At 35.6% G+C, this 26,430-nt stretch overlaps 1 protein-coding gene across 1 annotated transcript in view; it reads right to left on the reverse strand.

Moving 5' to 3' along the window:
* CSMD3 (CUB and Sushi multiple domains 3) overlaps positions 1 to 26,430 on the reverse strand; it is a 445,444-nt gene that overhangs the window by 128,992 nt on the left and 290,022 nt on the right. Inside the window, exons 30-32 of the mRNA XM_053466566.1 lie at positions 24,605 to 24,792; positions 23,381 to 23,575; positions 12,127 to 12,243 (exon numbers count right to left, since the gene is read on the reverse strand). Coding sequence (XP_053322541.1) covers positions 12,127 to 12,243; positions 23,381 to 23,575; positions 24,605 to 24,792 — 500 coding nt within the window. The remainder of the gene's footprint in view (positions 1 to 12,126; positions 12,244 to 23,380; positions 23,576 to 24,604; positions 24,793 to 26,430) is intronic.

Here is a 26,430-nt window from a genome sequence, read left to right on the forward strand (position 1 = left end):
ACAATTTGAAAAAGATAGAACTACATCAGTAACTGTGCATAACCAGCCGGAAACTGCACAACCAGCCGAAAACTGCACAACCAGCCGAAAACCTATCCCAAGATGTATTCATAATTTAATATTTTTTTCTGTAAAAGTGATGTGTATGCCTGATTGTGTTAAAATATCAATTAAACATTTTGGATTGAATACAGATGCCAGAGATGCAGATCTCTTCGAGTCAGAATACCAATCAGTTTATTTTCAGCTGACGTTCTTGTTGTGACAGATGCTTATGAGAAAATGCTTGTTTCCATATCTGATGCGGGATGTTAGAAATGTAAACATTTAGATTTATTTGTTTCAATAAGGTTGCCTAACCCACCGAGTGCCAGGCAGACAAGTAACACACTCTGCTGCCACTTAAAGAATTAGGGAACTTTAGAAGAAAGTTTCTGAAAGGTTTTTGATCAAGAAAATACCAGATTATGTATCGCAGTACCAAATAATTTTTAATGGTTTTGATGCTAAAATGCAAATGAAGAGTAAATATGATAATTTTTTGAAAATTATTGAACAGGCTCAATAAATTAAATAAATATATTTTAAAGAATGGCTTTTCTTATGTGTATATCTCAACACATATAGGTCTAAACTGAAGATTACATGAAACAGGGACACACATTTTACACTCGATGTTTTTCCCCCATAGAAGGATGAGATATTGGGAAGTCTTCTCCTAGAAGAGCATTATGCACTAATCCAGTACTTTATTTGTGTCTGCATAAAGAATATGCAGTTTTTTGTGTGTCTTGGAACATGTAAACGTATGTAAATTAAAGTAAGGAAATATAAGATTGAAACATTTATTATACAACTCATATAAAAGTGGGTCGGATCAATCAAATAATTTCAAGGCGGACACTTGATTGATTAATGTGTCTTTACATTTCCAGGTTTCTGAATGGACGCAATCACTAAATTAGCCCCTCCCACACCCCTCACACCCACAAAGTGAATTCACTAAAGTTTGAAGGAGAGTTGTATTTCAGCAACTTGGCTTCACTATACAATATGAAGGCTCATCCCCAATAAGCTTCTGCTGAAGGAAGAACTTGGCTCGCCCTCTATAACACATAGTAAAATCAATGAGGTTTCGCTAACATCTCTTCATCTGTTAAATTACACACCGTGCTGGGCCATCTTAGCCGTTCTTGTTAGATAAATTTGTCAGCGTTGGACTTTTATAATGTATCGTAAATTGAGGGAGCTGAAAACATAACTTCCCTGCCAACTCTCTTAGTGAATACACTGTGTGTGAGACGTGTGGCACGAGCTGATTTATTAAATTACATAAAAAATGAATCAGCCACCAACTCCCTCCATCTTTAATTAATAAGACATACCCTGCTTTGTCGCTGCCATCTATCACACATACGTATGGTTCACACATAGCAGTTCTACTACATAGTGGTTGAACTAGAGTTGTTACTACATTAGATTGGTGGCTATCATGGTTGTATCACTTGTCTCTCTTTGCATCAGTAATATCTTTAGCACTAGGGAGTTAACCTTATTTAAAAGCTTGCTGGCTAAATCCCCTAATTATTAATTTCATTAAACTATACAGCGACATCATATTCTGAAGCACTGTGCCACTTGTAAACAGGATACAACAAGTAGTAAATCACATAACATATTTTCCCTATAGATAGAAGAGGAGATATCGTTTTATATGTAACCTTGACTGTAGGATTGACAGTTTAGTTATCAAAGCTTTACATACGGCCAAGCCCTGCTAATTAATGTATTATGTAACCATTCTCCTTGAAGTTTCTTGATCTTTCTTCTTCTACTGATGTTTTTTCCTTGACATGCTTATATAGTGTTATAATCTATATATTTATTCTATATATTTAATATTATGTTCTTAATTGCGCCACATTTTTTTATTTAAGTGACTTTTAAATGTTGTATCGTACCACTCGCAATTTGTCCTTCTCAAAAAATATAATGAAACAAAAAGAATCCAACATTGTTTTGTAGTCTGATGTGAAAAGGGATCCACATTGATGTAACCTTGAGTATTCAATTCCAGACAAAGCTCTGACAGCTTTTTTTGTTTTCTCCTTACAGCATCAATTTTCTTTTATTTCAATTTTAAGCTGTAAATATGAATGTCTAATAGCTAATTATTTCCATAGTAAGCTTCTTAAAGGTTGTGCATAGCATAAAGTAAATATAGATCCTCTAAAGCTAACCCAGGCATACAATATAGGATTTTACTGAATGTCTATGGGGGAAAAGACAAAATCCAGATCACTTCCTAAAAAATATGAAAAATTGTAGGCGTCCTTCTAAAATGAACTTTCTGATACATAATACAACAATAAAAGGATTGTATTGCGTAATGGCGTGTAAAGACTTTATACATGTTACATGGATCTTATTATTCCTTTTTTATTTTTTCATGCAGCCTTCTGCTGTCAAGAGATGGATGAGGTGGATGGAGACTTTTTGGCCATAGTTGAAACGTGGCAGATAATAGCTATTTTTGCCCCATGGAAACAACTATTATTCTGTGGTCATTTACATGTCTACGGATGTTTATACCATGCGGACATCGTCATGCAATCATCAGGACACATCGCATTCTGACATTTACTGCAAGAATTGGACACAATTGTGAGTTTTTGTATACTTTTTATCCAACTCTACTTTCTACATTTATGCATAAAAAATCCACAAGTGATGGAAACGTTTGAGCCAGGTACATAGAAAAATTAACCACACCAATAATTAAACACTATGCAAGACCTACTTAGCCTTTAGTAATTCAACAGCAAGCTCACCCGAAAAAATGCTATCCGCAATTAGGTCTTCTAAAAGGCATGGAAACTTATGGTTGCTCACGAATGCTACACATTTAACTGTTGATGTGATACAAACATCCATATTACTATAATATTACTATAATAGTTGAACCACAAGAACGTGGTGGTCCCTCCTTGCATCTGAAGACAGGTCCTCTCGAGCCTTAAAAAATATATATGGCTTTTACTCTAATGAATATTGGACCATCAAAAGAGATGAAGGACTTCTTTGGATATTTGGAAAGCTCCAAGGTAAGACAAGGAAAGTATAGCGATATTTAACGGTTCATGTGAAAGGACACATCATTGAATCTGGAACTTTCCCATCACATAAAAAAAGCAATACACATAAAAACTGCAGCCTGCTAAGTAAATACGTCTCATTTATATTTATAAAACAACGTAATATAGTTAAGCTGTAATCTGACGACTGCTTTCACAGTGCCCACGTTTCACCAAAGCTCCGCGCCATGATTTGATCAAACATTTGATACTTTTTTAGATTGTGAAGCAATTAAATAATTAGACTAATACAGCGGTTCCTGTGTATTCATAAAAAATGCAGGTTGTGTAGAACACTGATTTCCTTTTGCTGTTCTTAGTACAATACTTCTGGTTCTTTAAAGTTCAGTTTGAGGAAGTATACTGAATTATTTAATTTCCCTGTAGAATTACCCTATGCTAACTTCTTCGCAGGCATCTGCTCAGCTGGCATCCATGTCAGGCTTTGAACTACTGAGTAAAATGCTCTCCGGCTGTGAGTTATGATCTGATTATGTAAACGATGCCAACATAGAATGCAAGAAAGACAAGGAATTCATAGATAGGAGGCGTATGATGTGATATGACCTACTCAGATTTCTTTGCACTCCTACACCCTGCCCTAACAGTACGTTTTACAAGGAAACCATATGTAAAACCCACTCATTAATTGTCACTTTTAATTAATCCACTTTAACATTTAATTAGAATAAGATTTTTTGTTGTTGAGTGAATCACAATTCTGAGTTCTATAAATGAAAACTGCGATATAAATAAACTTGAAAAAAAAATAATATCTCAATGATATTAAATTGCGTTTTGAAAACGGATGGGGAATAGAAGGCAAAATCCATTGTTTTTACAGTTTTTGAGGGCCTCACTCGAGAGCTTACAATCTAGCTAGCCGTAATTTTTATTCTTCATAAATCAGTTTATGCAGAGGAAGTATCGTGATCTCATACAAACCTTCATGGGAACTTGCTGTGTATGACCTGGAGCATCCGGGGGGAGTAGATGCTTCCCCAGGTCACTCTTTCAATCTCCAGGAAGGGGAGCAGCATGTGTCCATTCTCATCCCCAACCAGGTTCAGCTCACATCCAATTTACTCCCTACCAGCTACAGCCTACTCACTACCTTCTTCCTACCCACTCAAGTCTCACCTGGGCTAACCCCGCACCCTGTCCTCGCTGGGCTGGATCACCTGTACCTGGTAAAAATATACGCATACATGCTTGAATTATTTTTTAGCAATAAACTTACATGAACATTTATAATTAGTTACAATCAGGGCTCATGCAGACATAATATGAGAACTTTAAGCAAGATTTATACTCGTACATTGGAACTCCCTCTCCAGTGCGCTCCCTCGTCAGGTAGTGCAATGTTGTTGGTGGGTAGGACCAATATCATCAGTAGGTGGGGCTGATGGCCAAAAACTATTTTTTGGTTAGTTTTTGGACCATTTGTTTATTCGGGCAACAAAGTTTGTTCACTTTCAAATTCGGGGGCATTTTTAAGTTGGGAATGAAATTAAGGTGCCTGGAGCCCACATTTACTCTCATTCATTCACTCTCACACACTAATTTTCTTCACTTCACAGAGAGTGAATGGGAAGGAGAGTGTGAGAGAGCATGAGTGAATGTGTGCCCAAGAATTTTGGACAGAAATTCTGAGCTTTTTGCTTAGTTTTCTTCCGATTCATGGGGGGGCTCTGACCTTGTTTTTGTGGTTTCGTAGGAATCGACAAATTTACAAAAATTCTGTAAATTTGCAATCCGTACTATTAATCAGTTTTTGATTTCGACTTATATTCAAGATAGCGTATGCCTGTCCCATATTATTCATGAGCTTCTAGCACCTAAGACTGTGCACTTTTCCCTCTGTAAAAATCCTATTGAAAATATATTAGAAAATACCGCCAGAGATTATCCTGGACAGATAGGAGAAGGAGATCTTATGGGGTATACTTTTTTATTGTAACTATATCCTTTATACTTGCTAGGATGTGCGCACTGTTAAATGAAAACGTAAAACATGCTACTGAATTTTATAAAACCAGAGAAACATCTTATTGAGTTGCTCTCAGAACTCGATTAAGATGTGACTCTTCTGAATAAAGAGAGAGTGGAATTAGATGATTCAGAGTTACCCAAAGCTAAACATGTTCTGGAAATTCTGGACATTATACATAATTAAATGAACAAATATTTGCATACATAAATTTAGATGTGTCTGAAATCTTATAATCATTTTACTCCGTTCTAAAAAAGCCAATAAGAGCTTTAGTTCCTCTGAAAGACTTAAATGAAAACGTGCACCATCTGGTAAATGGAGTTTGTTAAGTGACAAAGCCATTCTCCTCTCATTTGCTAAAGGAAAATAGATCGATTAACATGAATTTGCATGTATATTTTGTATGGGTAATGGCATAATTAAAGTAGAAGTAATGCACCTTTGCATTTTTTATGCGCATCATCTTTCTATCAGAAGGAAAACAGGAATGGAGGCTAAGTACATAAAAAGGCACTTCTATTTGAGAGAGTGGAAACAAGCTTCTGGCCTGTGCTCACAAGATTTAGGGTGGCTGGTCCTGGGAATCAGGCCCCCTCGTTGCTCTGCTGCTCAATGTGCCGGTTACAAAAGAGATCTCTAATTTTCCCAACTAGCCCACTATTGAGGACTGTGTTGAGTCAGCATGACTTCCATACTAATGCAATAATATGCACTGAGCACCATGATATGGTGTCATATCCTGGTGCTCAGCAGCGAGTTAGGCAGTCACAGAGAGGAAGTACTAATAACTTGTCATCCCCTACCCCATGGCTCTTCAATGTGCACCTGGTGACCATGCGAAACCCTACTTACATGTGTTATTGAACATTATACCAAGCCTTGCATTTTGGAAAGTGTGGTGAAATGATGCTCAGCACATGGTCCATAGGGTGGCCTTTCTTTATTTTTTTGTAAATGTTGGGACCTAGGAGAAGAGCAGTTGTATTTTTTTTCAGGTTGGTGGCCCATGACAGGGAGAGGACCAAAGCCTTGATGATAGAAAAAATTATGATGGTGCCCTTGGTTAAAATTCTTATTATATAAAACGTGTGCTCTACAAATGTTTATTTATATTAAAAAAAAGTTTCAATACTTTACTTAATCCACAGTTACTCTTACATAGATTAACATCTTATTTATAATAAGTAAACTGATGCACTGTCAACATGTTATATTAAATGTCCAATTTATCATTATTGTTGATGTGAGTTTTTGCACCAAAATGAAAATAAGGGCAATTTTTAAAAGCATCTCATTAATCAAATTCTATAACCCACTGAATGCAAATAATAGGTTTTCTTATCAAAACAGCCTAGCATAGCATATAATGACATAAAATGTATTATTGCTACCAAGGCTATTATGAATAATGTTACATTTGTGTTTCTTTGGCCATCGTTTTGTTACATGTTGTTATCTAGAAGCATTATGTATAATGGTTTGCTTTTAGCAATTAGCTTTTTTTTTCTTTTACACAGCAATTCTAACAGCCTGGTTATTTTTTTTTTGTACATGCATTTGTTTTCTTATAATAAATAATAGCAAGCATATAAACAATACAATGCTATTACTTAACAAACAACTCTAGTCTTTAGGGGTCTACTTTCTACATTTTAGGTATTTTCATAAATAATTTAGGAGCTGAAGGATATTCATCAGGTAAGTGGCTTTTTAATAAAAAAAAAAAAAATGGAAAAAATAATTAAAGTCCTAAGTACATGCGTTCATCGCTGGTGAGGCTGTCAGATAGTAGACTGTTCTGTAGGCTAGTCTGCAATTCTGCCGCTCTGATTCTTGCGGGGTTCAATCCTGACCGTTGCCACCAGATAAGAATTCGTTGACAATGTGGTCCCAAATCTCAAGCAGGTTTAAGTCTATAATCTCTGGGCAGAGAAGCTATGTTTGATCATGCCCATTGCCTACCTGGGTTCCTTCCACTCCCATCCAAGTTCTAACTCTGCCCTCTAGAAGGAATAGGAGCGGTACAACTCTGAGGACGTTTCCAGATATGTTTATAATCCAAGGTTATGGAGTCTTTAGTGAACGTTATTGAGCCTAAAAAAAAATTCAAATAAGCTTCCAGAACCTTCTCTTCATTATATGGAACCAAGGTGAAAAATCTCATGGCAAACAATGCAAAATTAAAAAAGTATACTGCCTCTATTCCATTCTATATATGTTAAATTTAGATGCATTCTACTTATTGCTATAACATCTTAAAAAGGTTAAACCAGTCATTTTGTCTGACAATCTTGCCATGCAATCCATTACTAAAACCCGGTACAAAAACCAGTCAAGTCGATTCAGAATATTTTGATTAACAAAATAAAGAACTGTCATACTTTCAAGAGGCTTCATATCCACATCTCCCAAAATATGACGGCTGCTGGAACTATTTCAATGTTTCAGCAGTTATAAGATTATATATATATATATATATATATATATATATATATATATATATTTTTTTTTTTTAACAATTAACCTATTCTGAAACATTAAAATGGGAATTTTGGGGTATTTATCTAAAGCAGATACCTGACTAATTATATAATATTATATATACTCTAAAACATCTGAAAGCTTAGAAAAAAAACCACAATATTGTTTTGGGGTTGATAAAGGGAAGTCGATGCTCTTGAAAGCTCATACTAAAAATGTAATATTAGTCCAATAAAAGCAGTATTGCTGCATACTCCAAACCCATTTTTTGCATTTATCACAATATATAAACAGTTATTTGGGTTATATTGGCTCATGAAAAATATTTATTTTATATGTCAGATCTGTTTTAAAATAAAAAAATCACACACTTCTGAAATTTGAACAATTAGATGGAAATTTGTTTCATTTATATTATTCTTATTGTAATATTTATATAGTGTCAGCAGATTCCGAGACACTGAACAATCAGATTGTACATAAATTGACGTTTTAATCAATAGAAAGAAGACAGAGCAAATAAACCTAAATTTGTTATATGCTTTACATAGTTTGTGTTCCAAAGGACCCGCTGTTTAAGATTCCAAAGGTTAACCATGCTTGAAAGCAGCAAAAATAGACTTGCATTCAAGAATAGGGAAACTTAAATGAAAATATATCCTGTAACAGAACCATTTAAAATATATGACAGGGAGAAGAGTGCTCAGAATCCTCTTATATGAGACTCAAAAGATGCATTTAGATCTTGGGACAGGTGAAATTTAGTGAAAACAAAGGGGCAGTGGACCTGATTGTGACTAAAAATCCTGTTTATTCCAAAATAATGGACAAACAGGTATTTTGTACAGTAGTGCACACGCACACATACTTACCCGCAGCCAGCTCTGTGGCCGGCTTGCACAAAAGTTCCAGTGGGGTCTAACATGACCTCCACTTCACATACACAGAAAAAGATCCCATTGGAATTAAAAATAGCGCTTTTCAGTTAGCGATCTATTGCTTGAAGCAGCCAAAACGGTCACAAAATGTGGGCAGTGGATGCTGGCTGTGAGCTGCAGCCCTGAAGCTGCAGCATTTTACCAGGTGAGTTATTTTTTTAATTATCTACATATTCTATAGGTAAAAAATGCATATTGAAATATCTACAAAAAACTTTAATATGTATTCTTTGTTGATGGGGCTGTAAGGGGTATTAGACATCATTACACCCCTTTGAAATGTCCGGGGGAGAGTGTCAGCGTTGATGAGGATTGCATGTTTACAAAACAGTGTGCCTGTGGCCTGCTGTGTGCTTTTGTGAATCATTTATCTTGTAGCCGAAATCTGTCATGGAATGAAATATTGCAGCTGTGATTCTATATGACAGAATAATGAAACATTGGAAATGGCTACACTGCACTGACTTTTTCTCTGTAGTAATGGAGCCATGCAAATGAAAGAATTTAGTTTGAGTGTTGGGAAATTATTTTCATATTCTTTACACTTTGAATGCCTCATTGACCGGGTTTTCTTGTTTTTTTTTTTTTTTTTAAATATAAAAAGACTCCATACCGATGAAATAAAAATTAGAATGCAGTTTTTGCACCAATGGCAATTATCTTTAAATGTACAGTTTAGAGTCTAGAAAAATATTACGCAAGTTGATAACATAAAATAAATCAAATTGAAATTAAGCTTTAGGTTGTAATGAATCTTTTTCCTCCATACATCATGTAGTATATGGCGTTTGATTCCATCACCCTTCATCATCGGTACCTACCATGTGAGCTTTTCTTTATTCATTAATTAGTCATTAGTCTATTTTCCCAACCATCCCCCTAATTACTCCATCATTAAGTACTTACTGTTTCTTCAACGGACAAGCAACATCCATCTCCAATTACAAGATTACCCAACACAATCCACCGCCCCAAATGCCCACATTTTAGTTTGAAGGAGTAAAACGGACTATTAGATTTTGCTGACCAAATATTATTACCCATCAGGGCTTTCAGCTGTCTTTGGGTGTCTCTTTCCTTCTCTCTAGGTATCCCTCAGAATTCTGGATCTGTTATCATTTTTCCTTCAATGTCTGAGTATTAAATCTCATTATTCATTCTGTACGAAGTTACGTTAGATATTAATTTCAACAAGTATCTCTAACCTAGAAACTTCTCAGAGCTCTTACTATTCAAAGATCGAATACTCTCCGAACATCGGTATTGTTTAATATCAAATTATTAAAATATTAAAAGAAAAAACTTAAAGTACCTTTAAGGTCACAAATAAACAGAAAATGCCAAATCCTATTATACTATCTTACAATTTACTAAATCTCCAAAACTGGACCATAGAGGGTTTATTGTATTTATTCGACGTGGAATTATCAGACATAATAAGCTACCTGAAAAAAGTCCAAAGCGGAATTATTTTGCTATAAATTTAGGATTAAACAAATTACCGGACATCCTTTCAAATTTTTTTGTCTCTGTGTATTACTAACGAAAATACGTCTGTTCTTTATTACAGTGAAAACCTCATCTGGCAGTGGTACTTGAGAATACCATCTGGTCCACACCATGTTCCAAAGGAGATTATCCCCTGCCGCTTTGTAGAACTGTACCTTTAAAGGCCTGGCATACTTTCTGATCGAGAAGACATCACTCTGCGGTTTATGAATAATTTCACTCAATTTGTAATTTCCCTCAGTACCAATATGTAGCTGCTTGACATATGAATAGTATTTTGCAACTTGGCCACCAGCAACTCAGATGCCATTTGTGCCATTGTTCTAAACATTTGCATAGAAAACATTGCTTGGAGTGATTTTTTTGCATGCTCTCCAGTGGAACTCTGAATATCTGATTTACCACCAACTTCTCCCACCTGTGACAGCGAGTACCGCAAACAACAATCATAATCATTCTGATTATCATTCCCATCAGCAACTGAAGAGCCTGAACATGTTATGAAACATAGACTGTTTGTTTCATTTTTCAGTGTGAGTTTTTCACCTTAGAGGAACACAAATGGTTCCAGAGAAGACAGTTTGAAGAAGATTGTGATATCTTTTCATTGACTAGTGTTCACAGATCAAGACATAACTTCGCCAAGCCCAGTTAACAACCAAAAAGACTAAAAATAAGTTATTCTTTGAGAAAAGCATGTATAATCTTTCAAACTTTTCACTACTCCGGGGTCTTTAAAGAAAGGATACAGCTGGCCTAACAATAGACCTGAGATGGAAATTAGCAGGTTGTTTTCATATGGAGGGTTTACTTATTGAATTTTGATTGAGCGGGTATGTTGAGGTTTGATGAAGCACTTAACCTCATCGATTTAATTGTGCATTGTTACGGGCCAATTCCAGCGATTTCTTCCAGTAAGGGTTGATCACAACCTGAATAACCGATAGCAAAATCAGTGATTTCTTGAGTGTCCATTGCGCAGGACCAACTAAATAGTCCTGCAGGAGAAATGTGCATGGATTGGCCTCTATGATGCATTCTGAGATCAGTAAGTACCGACAATTACCACCCACAAGTAATCTGCAAACTCAAAACTTAGTGAATAAAGACTTTGGGATATACAATTTAGTGAATAAATCATTTGGGATGCTCTCAGGGGTTAGAATCTTTGTTGAAGGTAGATGTTTCGGAGTCTGGTTCTTTTTGCTGCTTCCTAATTGGTTTTACATGTACCCCAAAACCCAAAGCTCAATTTCTGTGCCAGACTGGAAATGAGAAAACTAGAAGAATCTCTAACGTTATTGTTTTTTTAAAAAAAACTGAAATACGGTACATAAAAATCTGGAATCGGAACCTGCTAGATCATATTATACATAGGACTGTACCTTCTAAATCGCAACACCATATATATATATATTTTGTAACATTAAGCCTTCAGTAGTGAAATTAACACCTCTTCTTTCACAAAACTTATTGCTTGTTATCCACAACGCATATTAAACTTCAACTATAGTTTATATTAAATATATATATGCCAGTCAAAAGTTTTTTTTAATGAAATCAGAAATCTAGCACAGCCAGAAACAGCTGATTTTTAATGGAATATCTTCATAGGCGTACAGAGGCCTTTATCACTCCCATCACTCCTGTGTTGCAATGGCACGTTGTGTTAGATAATCTGATGTCCATAGCATCAGCCAAGCTCAATTTAAATCTATACTGCAACTTTCCAGATTAGAATTCTATTCCTAGTATTTTTATTTTTCTCCTGCTGTGCGAAGCATTTCATAAATGCCGTAAGAAAATACGATTGTTGACGTGCTTGTTCGATTTGTTTGTAATAACACTTCTAATTTGAGGTGTTGCTTCCACCTAAATAGTGAATGGTATTTCATCGTATCAACCATTGGAGTGATTTTGCTGAATGGATCAATCTATTAATCTTTTCAAATTTTGTATCAGAATGTTTCTTAGTAAAGAGTGAGACAAACAAACAAAAAAGCCAACATGATGTAACTTATTGTGACAGAATGCACGTGAAGAATAGATTTGTACATATCAATTTACTTACCAAACTCCTTTGGGACAGCCACAGAATACACACAGTTATGTCCCACACTATAGTTTTTCGGATAGTTTGGTGATAAAACGGTGCCTTCTGAGCCAGTAGAGCGGCTTCCACACGGAGCTGAAAAAGGACCAGAAAATGCTTAATTAGAAAGCAACAATAATAATCTATATTATAATGTGTAATTTTACTTACTAAGAGATCTGCTGCTCTCTGAAACATGTTTTCCGGAAACTGGGAAATTGTTTGGTTTGTGTGTATTTACATTACATGTATTTGTTAATTCCACAATGTTAACTATAATGGGATAATTCAGAAAACCGTGTATTGTACCACCTCCAATCACATGAATGGAAGATTACCAAGGGAATTGCCATTCATCCTGGGCAGCAGGCCCGGACTGATCATCTGGCCTGGTACCCCATTCTCACCCGATATGCCTCTGGTTGCTGCAGTGGCCTGTGGCTGGATATGCCCAGTCGCACATAAGATGTGAGCATAAAAATGTAATGTGCAGCCTGTTATATCCAGCCGTCGGCCATATTTATAAAGTGCCATGGGAGCCTCATTATACCTAGTCTGGCTCTGCTGGGCAGGAATTAACAAGAAGGTCCAGACAGACTTCAGCCCCTGTATTATGGATCTTCGTCTTCAGCTTCACCCAGCATGACCAACAATTCCCACGGTCTTTGATATAGAGAGAGATGTAAAAATCCATGAAAATGACCAATTCACCAAATGCAAACAGGCAGAACATGCCAGGAAACTGGGTGAAATGTCGAACATCCCACTCGGTCACTCAGAGGTTAAAAATACACAGAAAAACACTCTAAAAAAGTAAAATGCTTTTATATCATTGGATGATAGAGTTCACCTATGTGTTAAATGTATTGAAACATTTGCTTACAGGAACTTGTAAAGAAATAAAATGTTTCCTGCTAAATCTATTCCAAATGAACGCAATATGTGCAATGCATCGATCTGTCATTTAACCCTTTCAGGACAATGGTATTTTTGTTTGTTTTGAGGTTTGCCTGGGAAAAGAGCTTTTTCACAACTAGAGTGTCTTTCAAGATCATTTTTGAGACTTTACTCTTTGTGCGCTGTATAAAATATAATAAATTACCAAAAATACAGGGAAAATTGCATATTTTATCTTTTTTTTTTCCACCTCTCTATCTGGCAACGGATCAAATTGTGTTTTGAGGGTAATCCAGGGTAAGGGGGCATGATTGACAGGTTATCATTTTTAAACACCCATAGGTGGTTTGGCGGCAATTTATGAGGCTTCCAGAAAATGCAGCCTGTACATGTACTTGCATTGTCACCAATGCATTTGTCATAAAGGGGTTAACTGTGTAACATGGTACTTACACCTAAGCACTTCCTCATTATACACGATAAACCACATAACTACAACACACTCTATGTCTATAGAGGCTGCACCTGGAGTATAATAAGGCCTTTCTTTCATAAAATGTGTTTCCCTGTGTTTTTTTCCGCTCGTGAATGCTTAAATGGCTAATGCCAGAAATGTCTTATTTTTCCTTATCTACGTAGATAGATGGATAAAGAATATTTATTAATAACTGTTTAGATGCATCATTATATTTATTCTACAAGACACATGTGATGCATATTTTTATAGGTATCACATGGCTAAATCAATCATTGTATTGGATTGGTTGGGTGTATATGTAGAGAACTGGGCTAGACGGGGGGGGGGGATAGCCACTCAATAACATATCAACCCTAACCTCAGGCTACATGGTAACACTTGCAGTGCATGGCTGGGTTTATCCAGTCAGCGGCCACAAATCCAATGATCCAGCAGTAAAGTTATGTATGCAGTCCCACCGGCCCATCAGTCATTAGCCCGGTTTGCCAGATGGCTAGTCCGTGTCTAGTATTATAATATCGCCCAATTACATGTTACATAAAGACAGCCATGCAAGCGACTGTCATACTTTCCTAAATTACACGTTTAGACTTTGGTGCAGTCGGATAAGTTCATTTTGATTTCGGTTTCCCATATGTCGCCTGTACTCCAGAGAGCTGTTTGCAGCATTGTGGAGTTTATTGGAAAATCTGATTTGATTCCGTGACTATGCTTCGCAAGATGTTTATATCCAGCAGACATCATTTACTGTATTGCTGACTTCTCACTAAACTTAGCTTATTTTCAGCCACCGTGATATTTCAGTAGTACAGTGCCTCTTCAGATGTGCTCTCGTACTTATTCTGGATAAAATGATAGATTAAATCTTTACTCAAAGTAAATGGTTTTCTATTTTTTCTGTAAATAAGCTCATTACATGTATGTTCTTAATACAAAGAAAGTCTAAGCAAAGGAAACAGTGAACAGATTCTAAGACTATTCTAAGATGGCCCCATATTAAGGCCTTGGTCTGGCTAAGTGATGGAGCACTTTAAAGGTGCTACTTAATCTAAGATGAGTAAAAATATTTCCTCAAATAAGATTATTTGCATTGCAAGTAGGTGGACTATGATTTATTATTACTTTTTTGGTTAATTATTTAACTGTTATAGAGGACATAATCAAAACGATGGTGAGGGCATGTGAGTTGGAACCATCTTGCAGGAAATCGATTGTTATGCTACAGACATTAGCCTTAACTTGCAAAGAGCTTGTAATCTAATGCATTTACGTTGGATAATGGACACTCAACTTTTTAGTAAATACACCCATATTTTTATTACCTAGCCATAGTCACCTTAATCACAAATAATGTAACTTTTCTGGAGCATAAATCAGGTGCAAAATATTTATGTTTTAGCTAACTGCAGCCATGCGAAAATGTACCTAATTAAAACATTTCTGGATTTTATTTCTAAACTAATGCACAGGAAACAGGTTAACAATAATTAAAGGTTTCACCTACAGTTCTCTAACATTTGGATGATGTATCTTAAAGCAGCTAACGCCTTACACCTAAAATCAATATTATGATCATTCACCTGGACTTTCACTGACAAGAATAATCCATGACTTGCAGAATCGGTGTCATTGCTTATGGAGACAGATGCTTTTCACTTTTCAATAATAAAACCGCCTCAAGAGCCCTTATTAAAAGTCAAACAGTGTATATGAGAGCATTACAGCTAATGATGTTTGGAAGCAGGGGTTATTTGTAAAAAGCAATTATTAATCAGAATATTCTTACTGATGTTTCATTTTAAAACCTTACACATGAATTACTCTTTATAAATCTTAATTTATCCCTGGACCAAAGTCCCTCCAATTCATGACCAGATGAGGGAGTACTTGATCTACCAGATATCAAAATGTATCGATTCCCTGTTTAGGAAGAACTGTCCTTCTTGCCTCCTGATCGCCTACTTTTCTAGAAGCCCAGAATGCTCGCTGTGTAAAAATATATTTCAGCGTTCCACTCTTGTTGACCAAGCGGCCAGAAGTCCCCACTAAGACTCGAGGCCTTCAATTTCCCCTTTCATACACATTTTTGTGACGCTAACCAATAGAGAGATAGATAACTTTATTTATATTCCTTATCCCGAAAAATAGAAAATCCATTACTAATTTTCCCAAAATTTTTTTAGAATTTAACATAAATAACCTTATCTAATTTAATTTATATACGATAAAAGGAAAGTAATTGACCTTTTTTTACCAATAGAATTATATTTCTAACTCCACTGTTTTCTTTGTTCTCTTTTTACTTTCATGTTCCATAACCACACATCACATATAAATTCTTACAGATGTGTTTACTATAAGCTGTCACGTACTGCCCTCCTTTTGATGAATCAAGCAAAAGAATGAGTTTGTGACAAACTAGTACAATTTTAAGATGACAATATTTGCTACTCTAGAAAAACACTGGTTATTATTTTTGGATTCAAATACATTTCTGATGGTTGTCAAATGTGATGGATTTGACGCTATAGACATGCAAATGCAGGGTCTACTGCACGGACACAAAGAATTATTTAAGAATGACAAGATGTATGCTGTATAATACAATTTAAATTGCTGAACTGAACTGAGATAGACTTACATAACAGTTTTTCTTGGAACAAACTGCATGATAAGAGTGGCATAGGGTTTTATTCCCCTAAGTGACAGGAACTTCGTTTTGCCATTTTTTACCATATGTTTGTTCATCCATGATTCCCCTTTTCCATGTTTAGAGTACCCACACAACGTATATATTGTTTTTGTAAAATAAATTACATTTATTATTATTATTTTTACACTTTTTTAACTCGAGTTCCCTCAGGGATCTCTTTTGGAACTGGAGAGTAACTTCTTCAAGTATTTTTTTTTTTTATTATTTTTTTTGTAGACACTTTTGTCTCCTTTCCACTTTGATCTCCACTACTGCTGATCACAGAGTAATCAGTAAGCAGGGCTCCATTGCCAGTACATGTGATCAGCCTGCAGGGGGAGCTCATAAGAAGTTTCAAGATGGTCTGGATAGACATTCAATATTGTTTCCAGCAATGTCAATACAGACACAGCCTGCAGAGAATTTTAGTTCAGGCATTTTCTTTTATTGTGGTGAAACTGGCACTGAGCACCGTTACAGCGGACCGGTGAGCACAAAACTAGCAATGCTGACTTCTGCTGACAAGGAAACCCCCCAGGCTGTTAAATGATGCCCTGGTCTTCTGTGTTTTCCAGCCGGGAAACGTCCCCACCTTTGCAAAAATCATACAGCATATTATATCCTCTGTCATCTAGAGCATGTTTTAGAAGACATAATAGTACGCCTTGTGTCACAAAGGGGCTAACCTATAGGAGTACACCAGCGGATTCAACTAATAATGCTATGAAAAAGCATGTTAGTTTAAGGACACTAACTCACCAAAGATAGCTGTTTAAATCTGTAAAAGCAATGCAATTAATTTGATTATTATTGTAGTTCGTTTATATAGTACCAACAATTTATGCAGCACATCTTGCAATACATATCTATAAGGAGAATGACAAGACTAGAATAGACAGACTAAGACAAACCAATACATTAGGTAAAAATAGAGAAAAACTAAGAGAATAATATAGGGTACACAGGAATATGTAATTAAAGATGATCGAGTTGTTTGCAAATCAATTTGTGGCAAATCCAACAATTACAAAAATGTCATGTTTCAAAATGATTGTTCACAGGGGCATGTCAGGAGATACTGCCTGTTATATCGGATAAGGAAATAATTAGACACTAAACAAATGATTTCAACAGGCAAGCATTAACTGAATGGTTGGACAAAAAGTTATATAATAGTTAAAAATATAACAGCTGCAGGGACCAGAGATAAACAACAATGAGGAGAACTGTGTTTACCATAAGAAGCTAAGAAAAACTTATGTTTTCCATTTTATCATGTCAAACAGAAATCCTCTCTCTGTACGCCGTGTAAAGGCATGCAATGTTAACTAATCTAAGCCATGATTCTAAACTTTCCTCCCTTTCTTTCCATTTCTTATCTTCTTCATTTCCTTTCTGTTTCTGTCCTTCTTTCCCACCAGGTTTTCCAATATATTTTCATAACAGCCACCAGTATGTGTCTAGCATTTTTTCCTTCTTTCTCGAATAATTTTAGCACATTGGAAAAACCTCCTTTGGTTTTTTTTTGTTTTTGTTATAATGGTCTTGCACAGAACATCTGTGTGGCTGGCAGCACATAGACCTCTTAGCTGTCCCCAGCTGCCAAGCCACCAATGTCCTCATCTTTTACCCTTTTCTCCCTTTCAAATCTATTTTGGAGTATTAGTGAAATATAAGGTTTGAGAGGCACCTAATTGAGTTAAGGGATTTAATTACATGTGTTCAACCGCCATTTTAAATTTAATTCTCAAAAATATAGTTGTTGCCATATAATTCAACCGACTACAACGTTGGCATCAGCTGTTCTAAAATTCACATTTACATGTTCCCATATTGAAATTAAGTGTCCTATCTGGTGATGCTTACGAAAATGATTACTTGTCATTTCTTTGTTGCATGAGTGTTTCATCTACATACTTTAATTACATCTTGCTCTTAACTGCCATTATCCAGTGCCAAATGGTTTAGTATATTACACTGGATAATCTTTGCTTGCATTCATGATAGAATGAGAATTGTGGATTTGGTTCACATCCCAAACTTATTAGGTAGGCTTCAAGGACGTTTGAAAGGAATATCTTTGCAAAGGCATGTAATTCTTTCTTCTGAGGCAGAAATCTAACTGTAATACAATTTTCATAAAATGTTAATGTCTTTTTTGAAGTTTAAGAGTAAAGCATTGATTCCATATTCAATGCAAACATTAGAGATACCCAACTAACTATTAATAAACTATAAAAGTACTGAAGAGTCGCTTTTAAAATGTATGAAATGACACTGAGTATTTATATTGTTATAAAGCTCCAATAAAAGTTAGAGACTGACTTTAAGAACCAAATCCTATTATTTGTACAAAAAGCTCTTCTTTTTTTACTTCATTCATTTACCCTTCATTCATTTCTTATATAATAATGTATATTAATAGGATAATTGTCAAATGAGTTGTTCACATGCACTTGTTCAAGTGCATGTAACTATATCTACAGGAAAAGTATAGCTTTAGTGATCGTGAAACTCTTATGTCCCAGCAGTCGCAATTTTTACAGAACAGTCTTCATTTCCAGGCACTGGGTGGCTTACTCTCTGTCTTGCTTTTGTGAAGCATGGGCCCTCTGATCTCCCCTTATCAGCCTAGGAAGATGAGAATTAATCTATTAGGTGTGTGCATTCAGATTAGAATGAATTGCAAATTTACAGAATTTTGGTAAATTTGGTGATTCGTACGAAGCCCCAAAAACGAAGCCAGACTCCTCCACGAATCAGATGAAAATGATGCAAAAAGCTCAGAATTTTCATCCCAAATTCATGGGTTCACACTCACTCAGACTCTCTTGCATTCTCACTCTCTCACGCTCACATTCTCGTTTCCCTGACTTCTCTTCTGACCACTTCTGCTTCTGTTGATCACTTCAACTTCCAATTCTTCTTCACCTTCTATCTTCTCATTTCTCTTCAATCAGCTATCTTCTTTCTTTCTCCCTATTTCTATAGACCTAACTCGGTAGGAACTTCCGTTAAAATGGCGAAGCTTGTGATGAAATCCTCCCCCATTATTCCGATTGGGAAAGAAGACATCACCGATGATCACCTACATTATTCTGTACTGTACCAGATGGATATAGGTTTCTATTCTAGAAAGCATCCAATCAGGATACTACAAAATTAAGCATGGTTAAAAAGTATATATAATATCATCAGGAAAAAAACCTAAAGGATAGCTCGGAGATGGGATATGATGAAAACAATTACATAAAATGGGTTTAACAAGTATGGGAATGAAACAGGGGTAATGCTGTTCATACCTGATCTAGGGCTTGTAGTTATAGTAGCTTTATGAGAATCTATAACCATGGAAGCATACACTCAGGACACACAAATAGTAGATAATCATCTCTAAACACCATACACACATTTTACATCCCAGCCTTAGTAGCATAATAAGCAGATGTGATAGAGGTGAATACAGTGAGGGAATTAACCATGCATTGGACAGAATGTCCCGAACCAAGGAGAAGATCAATGACCAAGTGAGGTTTGAGCTCTTACAACAAGCAGAAATAAATTGACACGCACAGGACGTTCCATTATCTGCCATCAAATTCTATTTCTAGGAACGGTCAGAGGATTCTAAGCAGATCCACATACACATTCTATTAACATATATACCTAGTCATTTAACTGCTAAATTGGATTACATGGATTAAGTTACGTTACAAAATCCAATTTGGTTATCAGGAACGTCATTTGTTATAGTAAGTATTCATGCAATTTATAAATGACACCTAAAGTTTGTCTGCCTTTGGAAAAATGCTTTCGTTTCCTAAAGAATACCATGACATCTTTCTTTAATTGTGTACTTGATGGAACGCCAGCTGTGCTAATGTCATTTATCATATTAAAAGGATTCAGTGGTAGGAACTGCAAGACTGGCATAAAAAATAATATACAGTATGTGACTTCATTGTGTGGAGATCAAATATTGTCTAGACAGGAGAATTGCCTTCATTTATTAATAATACAATAGCACTATAAAAATTCAATTTAGGCATTTAAGGGGAAAATACCACTTTGCATTTAACCCTTCACATAAACGCATTGTTACTGAAGCCCATTTTTTTGAACATTGACTAGAAAAGGAATTATGTTTGAGAACCAAAGAGACAGGGATGATGGAACTTGAAGGGAAGAAAGGTTACTACCAATATCTTTAGTTGCGCCATACTAAGTGCACAACCCACTTGTTTATGTTTATCAATATCTTTAGTTCTTTACAGAGAAAATGTGCTAAGGCATCAAACTGCAAGTTGGCATTTTGTAAATACCTTTCAGACAATTTTCTACATAGTCACCAGTGCCACATTCCCTCATGTATTGTACAACTCTTCTTACTGTATATTGAAATATTGGGTGGTCTACAGGAGAGGAAAGGTGGGAATGCTCTTATTTAAGGTTTCAGGCAATGTCCCAAAATCTATATTGTATATTTCACTAGCAATTCCACATATGGCCACTAGGGATTAACATGGCTTTTAGGGAAAAAATATTAATTGACCTTATCTTTTGTTTACTTGATTTAATCATTCCTTTTCTGTTAATGTGTTCTAATCCATAGTGGATGGTACATATTGGACATTGTTGTCTTCCAAATGTGCTACTTTATTACTAGGCCACCTGCTTGAAATTACCATGATGAATGCTGCAAGCCCTCCACAGGCCATCAGTCCTTTCTGCTTATGAATTGACTTTTGCTACAAAAGTACAAGATATAGTAACTGTACAGGAGTGGTATAGACTGGTCAATTGGTGTCTCTGCTGGAAACTTGTTCTAATTCATTACTTTTCTAGAGTGTCATTGTAATGTACCTGGTATGTATGCTAAACATTACATCTAAATTACATATTAAAGGATATATTGTAACGAGATGAAAATACAGCCAATCTGAAACACTAAAACATCAATACAGCAACACCACAGTGAATGATTAAGGCATGAAAAGAATGACCAGATATGAAATAATACATTTCCCTTAAAGTGGCTACTAAATGGTTTTTGAAGCAAGATCTGTAGTTGATATATAATAGTTTATTGGAAAGTTCATTACGCATTATGAAGGATCGACACTTAGCAAGGTTATATAAGAAGAGCTGAGTTGCATAGTAAATAGCGAGGTGAGAAATCTCAATTAGTTTACTGTGCTCTATACTGGCTCAGTAAAGTCAACCATTAATGTAGGCAAACTGCAATACGAAGAAAAAGCTCACTAGAGTTGGCTTCTGCAAACTCCCTCACTTACAGCTGCTTTAGTTTCTAAGCCAGCCTCTACTGTACACAATCTGTGCACACAATTTAAAATGATCTGTAACGTCCCCAGTCCCTAGTTTTTGGGAGCCTGTCCACAGGTTGACATGGTCCACCTCCTTAAATGCAGATCCTATCAGCCTTCCCAGACACATCTGAAGACCCGGTACTGTAAGTAGAACGGGTTGGGGAGCGCACTTGATCTAGATCCATTTACATCAGCTTGCCAGGAGTGGAGGATAGTTATTAAAAGATTATGTAACACAAATTACAACCTTGGCATGCCTCATGGATGATTCTTCACTGCGTTACATTTATTTATATAGCGCCAGCAGATTCCGTAGCGCTGTTACAACAGAGTCAGTAAAATAATTTAAAATCACAAACAATAACTGGTTCAAAAGGAGAAGCGGGGAAGCTTACAATCTAGCCTTAGTATTCTTAATACATATTACAATGTTAAGTTTTCTTTTGAGGGAACTAGGGAATTGCGTCATTAAAATATCAATCAGATGGATTAATGCTTTATCTACAGCATACCATCTAAAAGACTTATCAATGTGTTATGTGCTTAAGATTACAACTGATCCAACAACAGATACATCCAAACACATATCAATGAAATCACAATATGTATTCGGATATATCTCCTGAAGGCTAATGTGTCTTCTAGCTACAATAACTACACTTATCCAGGTGAATGGGTATATGGATACACTTATGAAATATGCACCGATAAACCCACCCACTGGCTTATTAAGTTAAACAATCCCTGTTCTATCTCTTCTAACTTTTAAGGTTTTTGAACTGAAAACTTTCGCTTCTTCCAGAATACAACAGAATATTTTGAAACAACAACAGGATATCCAAGAATCCACAATGCGGCTATGATACAACAATACCAACTTTTACTAGAACGTTCCAAATATAAAACAATACAAATAACGGTACAATAACAATAATCCCCACATTAATTGACAGACTTACAACAAATACCTATATATAAGTTCCTATTTACAATATTCAAACATGCATGTTCATAGTTACCTTCCCTGAGAGCTCCAGGTTAGTGATGTTACTTTGTCTCTTTACTTTCTCTCCTCCTCCTCTCCTCTCTACTTTCACTACCTGTCCCTTGATATACTAGAGGGTCCCAATTGAGTCTACTAGGAGATCCCTGATTGGACCCTGTGGTTGCCGTAGTTACCCTTTGAAGTTATTCCCTTTGGCCAACACCACACCCTGGGGTCTTTACAATCATGGGGCAGTAAAACCCAAAGATCTCCTGATCTGATTATCTATTTCATGAGAAAACCTGTCTTTCTTCCACACACCCTTCATCATGCATATCAGTGTTATCTAAACTAAGACAAAAGGTTTCCCAAATATTTATCATTCCCGGCCACCTCCCATGCATCTTGATTTAACTAGTATTAACAGAAACCATGATATATATATATATATACACACACATACACATACATACCTACATATGCATATCTACACACATGTACATCCATACACCCGCATACATGTGTCCATATACATATTTATTCACACAACTGCTTATAGTGTAACAACAATATGTGTGCTGGGTAATAGTAAAAGTAACAGCACTACCAGAAAAATACATATACTCAAGCAAAATGTAAGTATTAAATAGTAGCGGGGAATGGCATATTGTCATTATGTTATCACGGCAACAATGCGTGAATAAGAATTCATATTTCAGTGATTTTTTTTTAAGTTCCTTATATATAAGGTTTCTTTTTTTAACTGTACTCACTTGCTCTAAAACCATAGATGTGACAACCCTGGAATATCAAATCTCTGTAGTTCTATTAGATGCTACTAAATAACATCTTACCATGGCAACTGGGTAACACTCTGTTCCAACCAGGTCTTCCGTCATCGCCCATGATACATGTAAGCGTGGAATATCCTTGTAGAACATAACCAGCATCGCAATAATATGTGACTGTTGATCCAAGCTTGTAATCCATTCCAAGTCTAGTGCCATTCATTATATTCCCCGGATCAAAACAAGATTCTCTTAGTTTAGCTGCAAGAAATAATATTTTTTTTTTCTTAGAGTACTGTCCTTGACAAACAAGCATGTGATATCAGTTAATAATTCTAAATAAGGCTAATTTGAATTTCGTCTATAGAATATGTTTCCCTCTTTCCTCTCTCAGGTTCTGAATATACAAATGTAAAAAAAAATAGTAAATCAGTAGGATATGTAGTTTAAAAAGTTTTTACTACACACAGCATGAGCTTTTCATTGAGCATTAAATCATTGCTGGTTTATTTAATATATTTTAGTTACCTTAATAGAATGCTAAAAGAATTTGCTGAATGTTAATTATATCTATCTATCTATCTATATATATATATATATATATTAATATAATCATTGTATAACAAATTATTTTGTGTGACTTAAAAACACATTATATAAGTCAGTATTTCGCAAAACTTTACAAAAGGCTCCATAAACACCAATGGTTTTCAAAAGAGTTGCCACAAACACAGATTCTTATCCTTCCATTAACACTTTTCTACCCCTGTTAACACTTATAACCCAATTCAAAGTACATTTTAAACCGCATCTCTTAATCAATGGTCTGGCCATATCGTTCTACCTGGGCTATGGAACGTCTGTTCTTTGTGTTACATTTTTATTGGAATTGGAGTCTTGAAAATATCTGTTCTTTTTGGCCAGAGATGCAGATATCTGCATAGTTATGTTGAAAAGTAAAATTCTACATACACCATAGTAGTGGAGAATGTGACCCTCTCTATTTACTCTATTATTTGCATACCTCTTTGAACTGATCTTCTTCTTCTAAGACAGGCAAAATAAATGTGATCTATCACAGTAGGAACATCTAACCAATTTAAGGATCACTGCAAATCCATAGTAAGCTGTCAAATGTGGATGATTTAATAGGTAACATTTCACTCGTTTCTATGACCATTCTACCCGATTTAGGATCACGTATTTTCTTATAACTATAATATAACCAATAATGCATAGCTTCTAATGTAAAAATGGGGAAAAGAAGAAATGTTATATAATGAAGTTCACCTTTGTATTCTAAGTGAAAACCTGTAAAACTAACAGATCCGTCACTTCGAAAGGCCAAATGCATATTGTTGGAACTGCTTTCTATCCTCTCTGGTAATTTACTGTCTTGAAAGCTTCCGATGAGAGGACTACTACCATCCGGGCCGTCATATATATAAAGAAAATCATAGTTTGGCTCGATGCCGAAACTGCAAAAAAAAAAAAAAAAGGCATAAAACATTTTAGCCATTTGAATACAACAATATGATTCGCAAAGCTTGGCAAGCCATAAGCATGGGCGATGGTGGGGGGGTCTTACATATAGCTATTCATGGCACATATTTTATACTTTGACTTTGGTTATCACAAAGTAACATATTCAAGAAACTGAACAGCGGATCATCACCATCATTGGCCCACATGTATAAAAATGTTCATTTACTACACAAACAATTGACATTATTTCTGATCATCTACATTAAATCCAGAAATGTGTTATAGATGAACCAGCAGTATAGTTAACCTATAATTTATAAATGTGTATTACTCAATATCAACCTCCTTTTATCTTTATACGATACTGTTGAAGGGTTGTCCCAAAAATTAAATGTTCGTCTAATAAAATTAAGATATTACCACATATTGTAATACTCATTTTATTGTATTTATCCCTCTGGACTAACACTATCCTCAATTATGTAACTTAAATAAAAAATAATGATTGTGTGTGGCAATTAAATACCCTAAGCCACTTAGAGATCATTCATACAAGCTAATAATAGCTTACATCTACATCGTGGTAGCTAATTAATTTCTGATAAGCAGAGGCAACATTTTAATGAGCGCAGATCCTCCATCCCACCCAGTCCATCATCAGTTTGTGGTAATTAATATGACGGAAATCATATGAAATATAGGAGTAATTAGCAATCAATTACACATCAAGAGGGAATAAATAGGAAAAAATATAAAGAATGTTAGGATAACACCTGTTCTTGACAGTACATTAAGTTTTTCCTGTTGAACAATGATTATTACGGTATATATACAACATATAAAAGAGGTAGCCAGCATTTAAAGGTGAATTTTTGCTGCTAAAAATGTTATTAAATTAATTTATTAAAACTACATATAGCTTAGTGTTAAAGCTCACCAAATATTATCAAATTATTTTCCTGTCCTGAAGTTATTTCCTTTCTCTGTATCACCCTTACAATGGCTACATATAAATTGCGTTTCTAATATGTATATATTGCTTATAATATTTAGTTAACATTATTATATGGGTTTATTTAGTGTAAAGAACTGTAATATGTAGTAATAGGGCCCCTATGTAATAAAACACCCCCTGCTTTAGTGTCAGCGATGATCATCCCTGGGAATTCTCCAGGTACGACCCAGAGTCTCCAAATGAAGCACTGTTTTGACTGGTGTCATCTTTCCTTTTTTCAGGGGAGCAGGGGAACAATGTTAGTCCACTCCCAGCCAACCTTCCCCCTCCTACCCCTAACTTAATTGTATCTGGGTCTAGCCTAGCTCCACACTGGGCTAGCTATGTTCCATGTAGCTAGCCCTACTCCACTTGAGTCTGGCTCCAGCATCACAAAAATTCACTCCTCCAAAATCTTGGGCTCTTGGGTATATTGTGATGACCAGAGTCTAGGTAGGCTTTGAGACTACTGCTGCTTAAAATTATGACACCCCACCTGCTTAAAATTACTATTCCCTTCATGCTGATTTGATGTCTTTAGGACATTGAAGGCAATTCTACTCTAAAGCAAGGCGAGTGGGAGAGAATTCCAAAAAAAAAAGGCAGAAAATATGTATAGTAAATGAGCTGTTTAAGG

The sequence above is a fragment of the Spea bombifrons genome, chromosome 5 (genome assembly GCF_027358695.1).
Source record: "Spea bombifrons isolate aSpeBom1 chromosome 5, aSpeBom1.2.pri, whole genome shotgun sequence".
NCBI lineage: Eukaryota > Metazoa > Chordata > Amphibia > Anura > Pelobatidae > Spea > Spea bombifrons.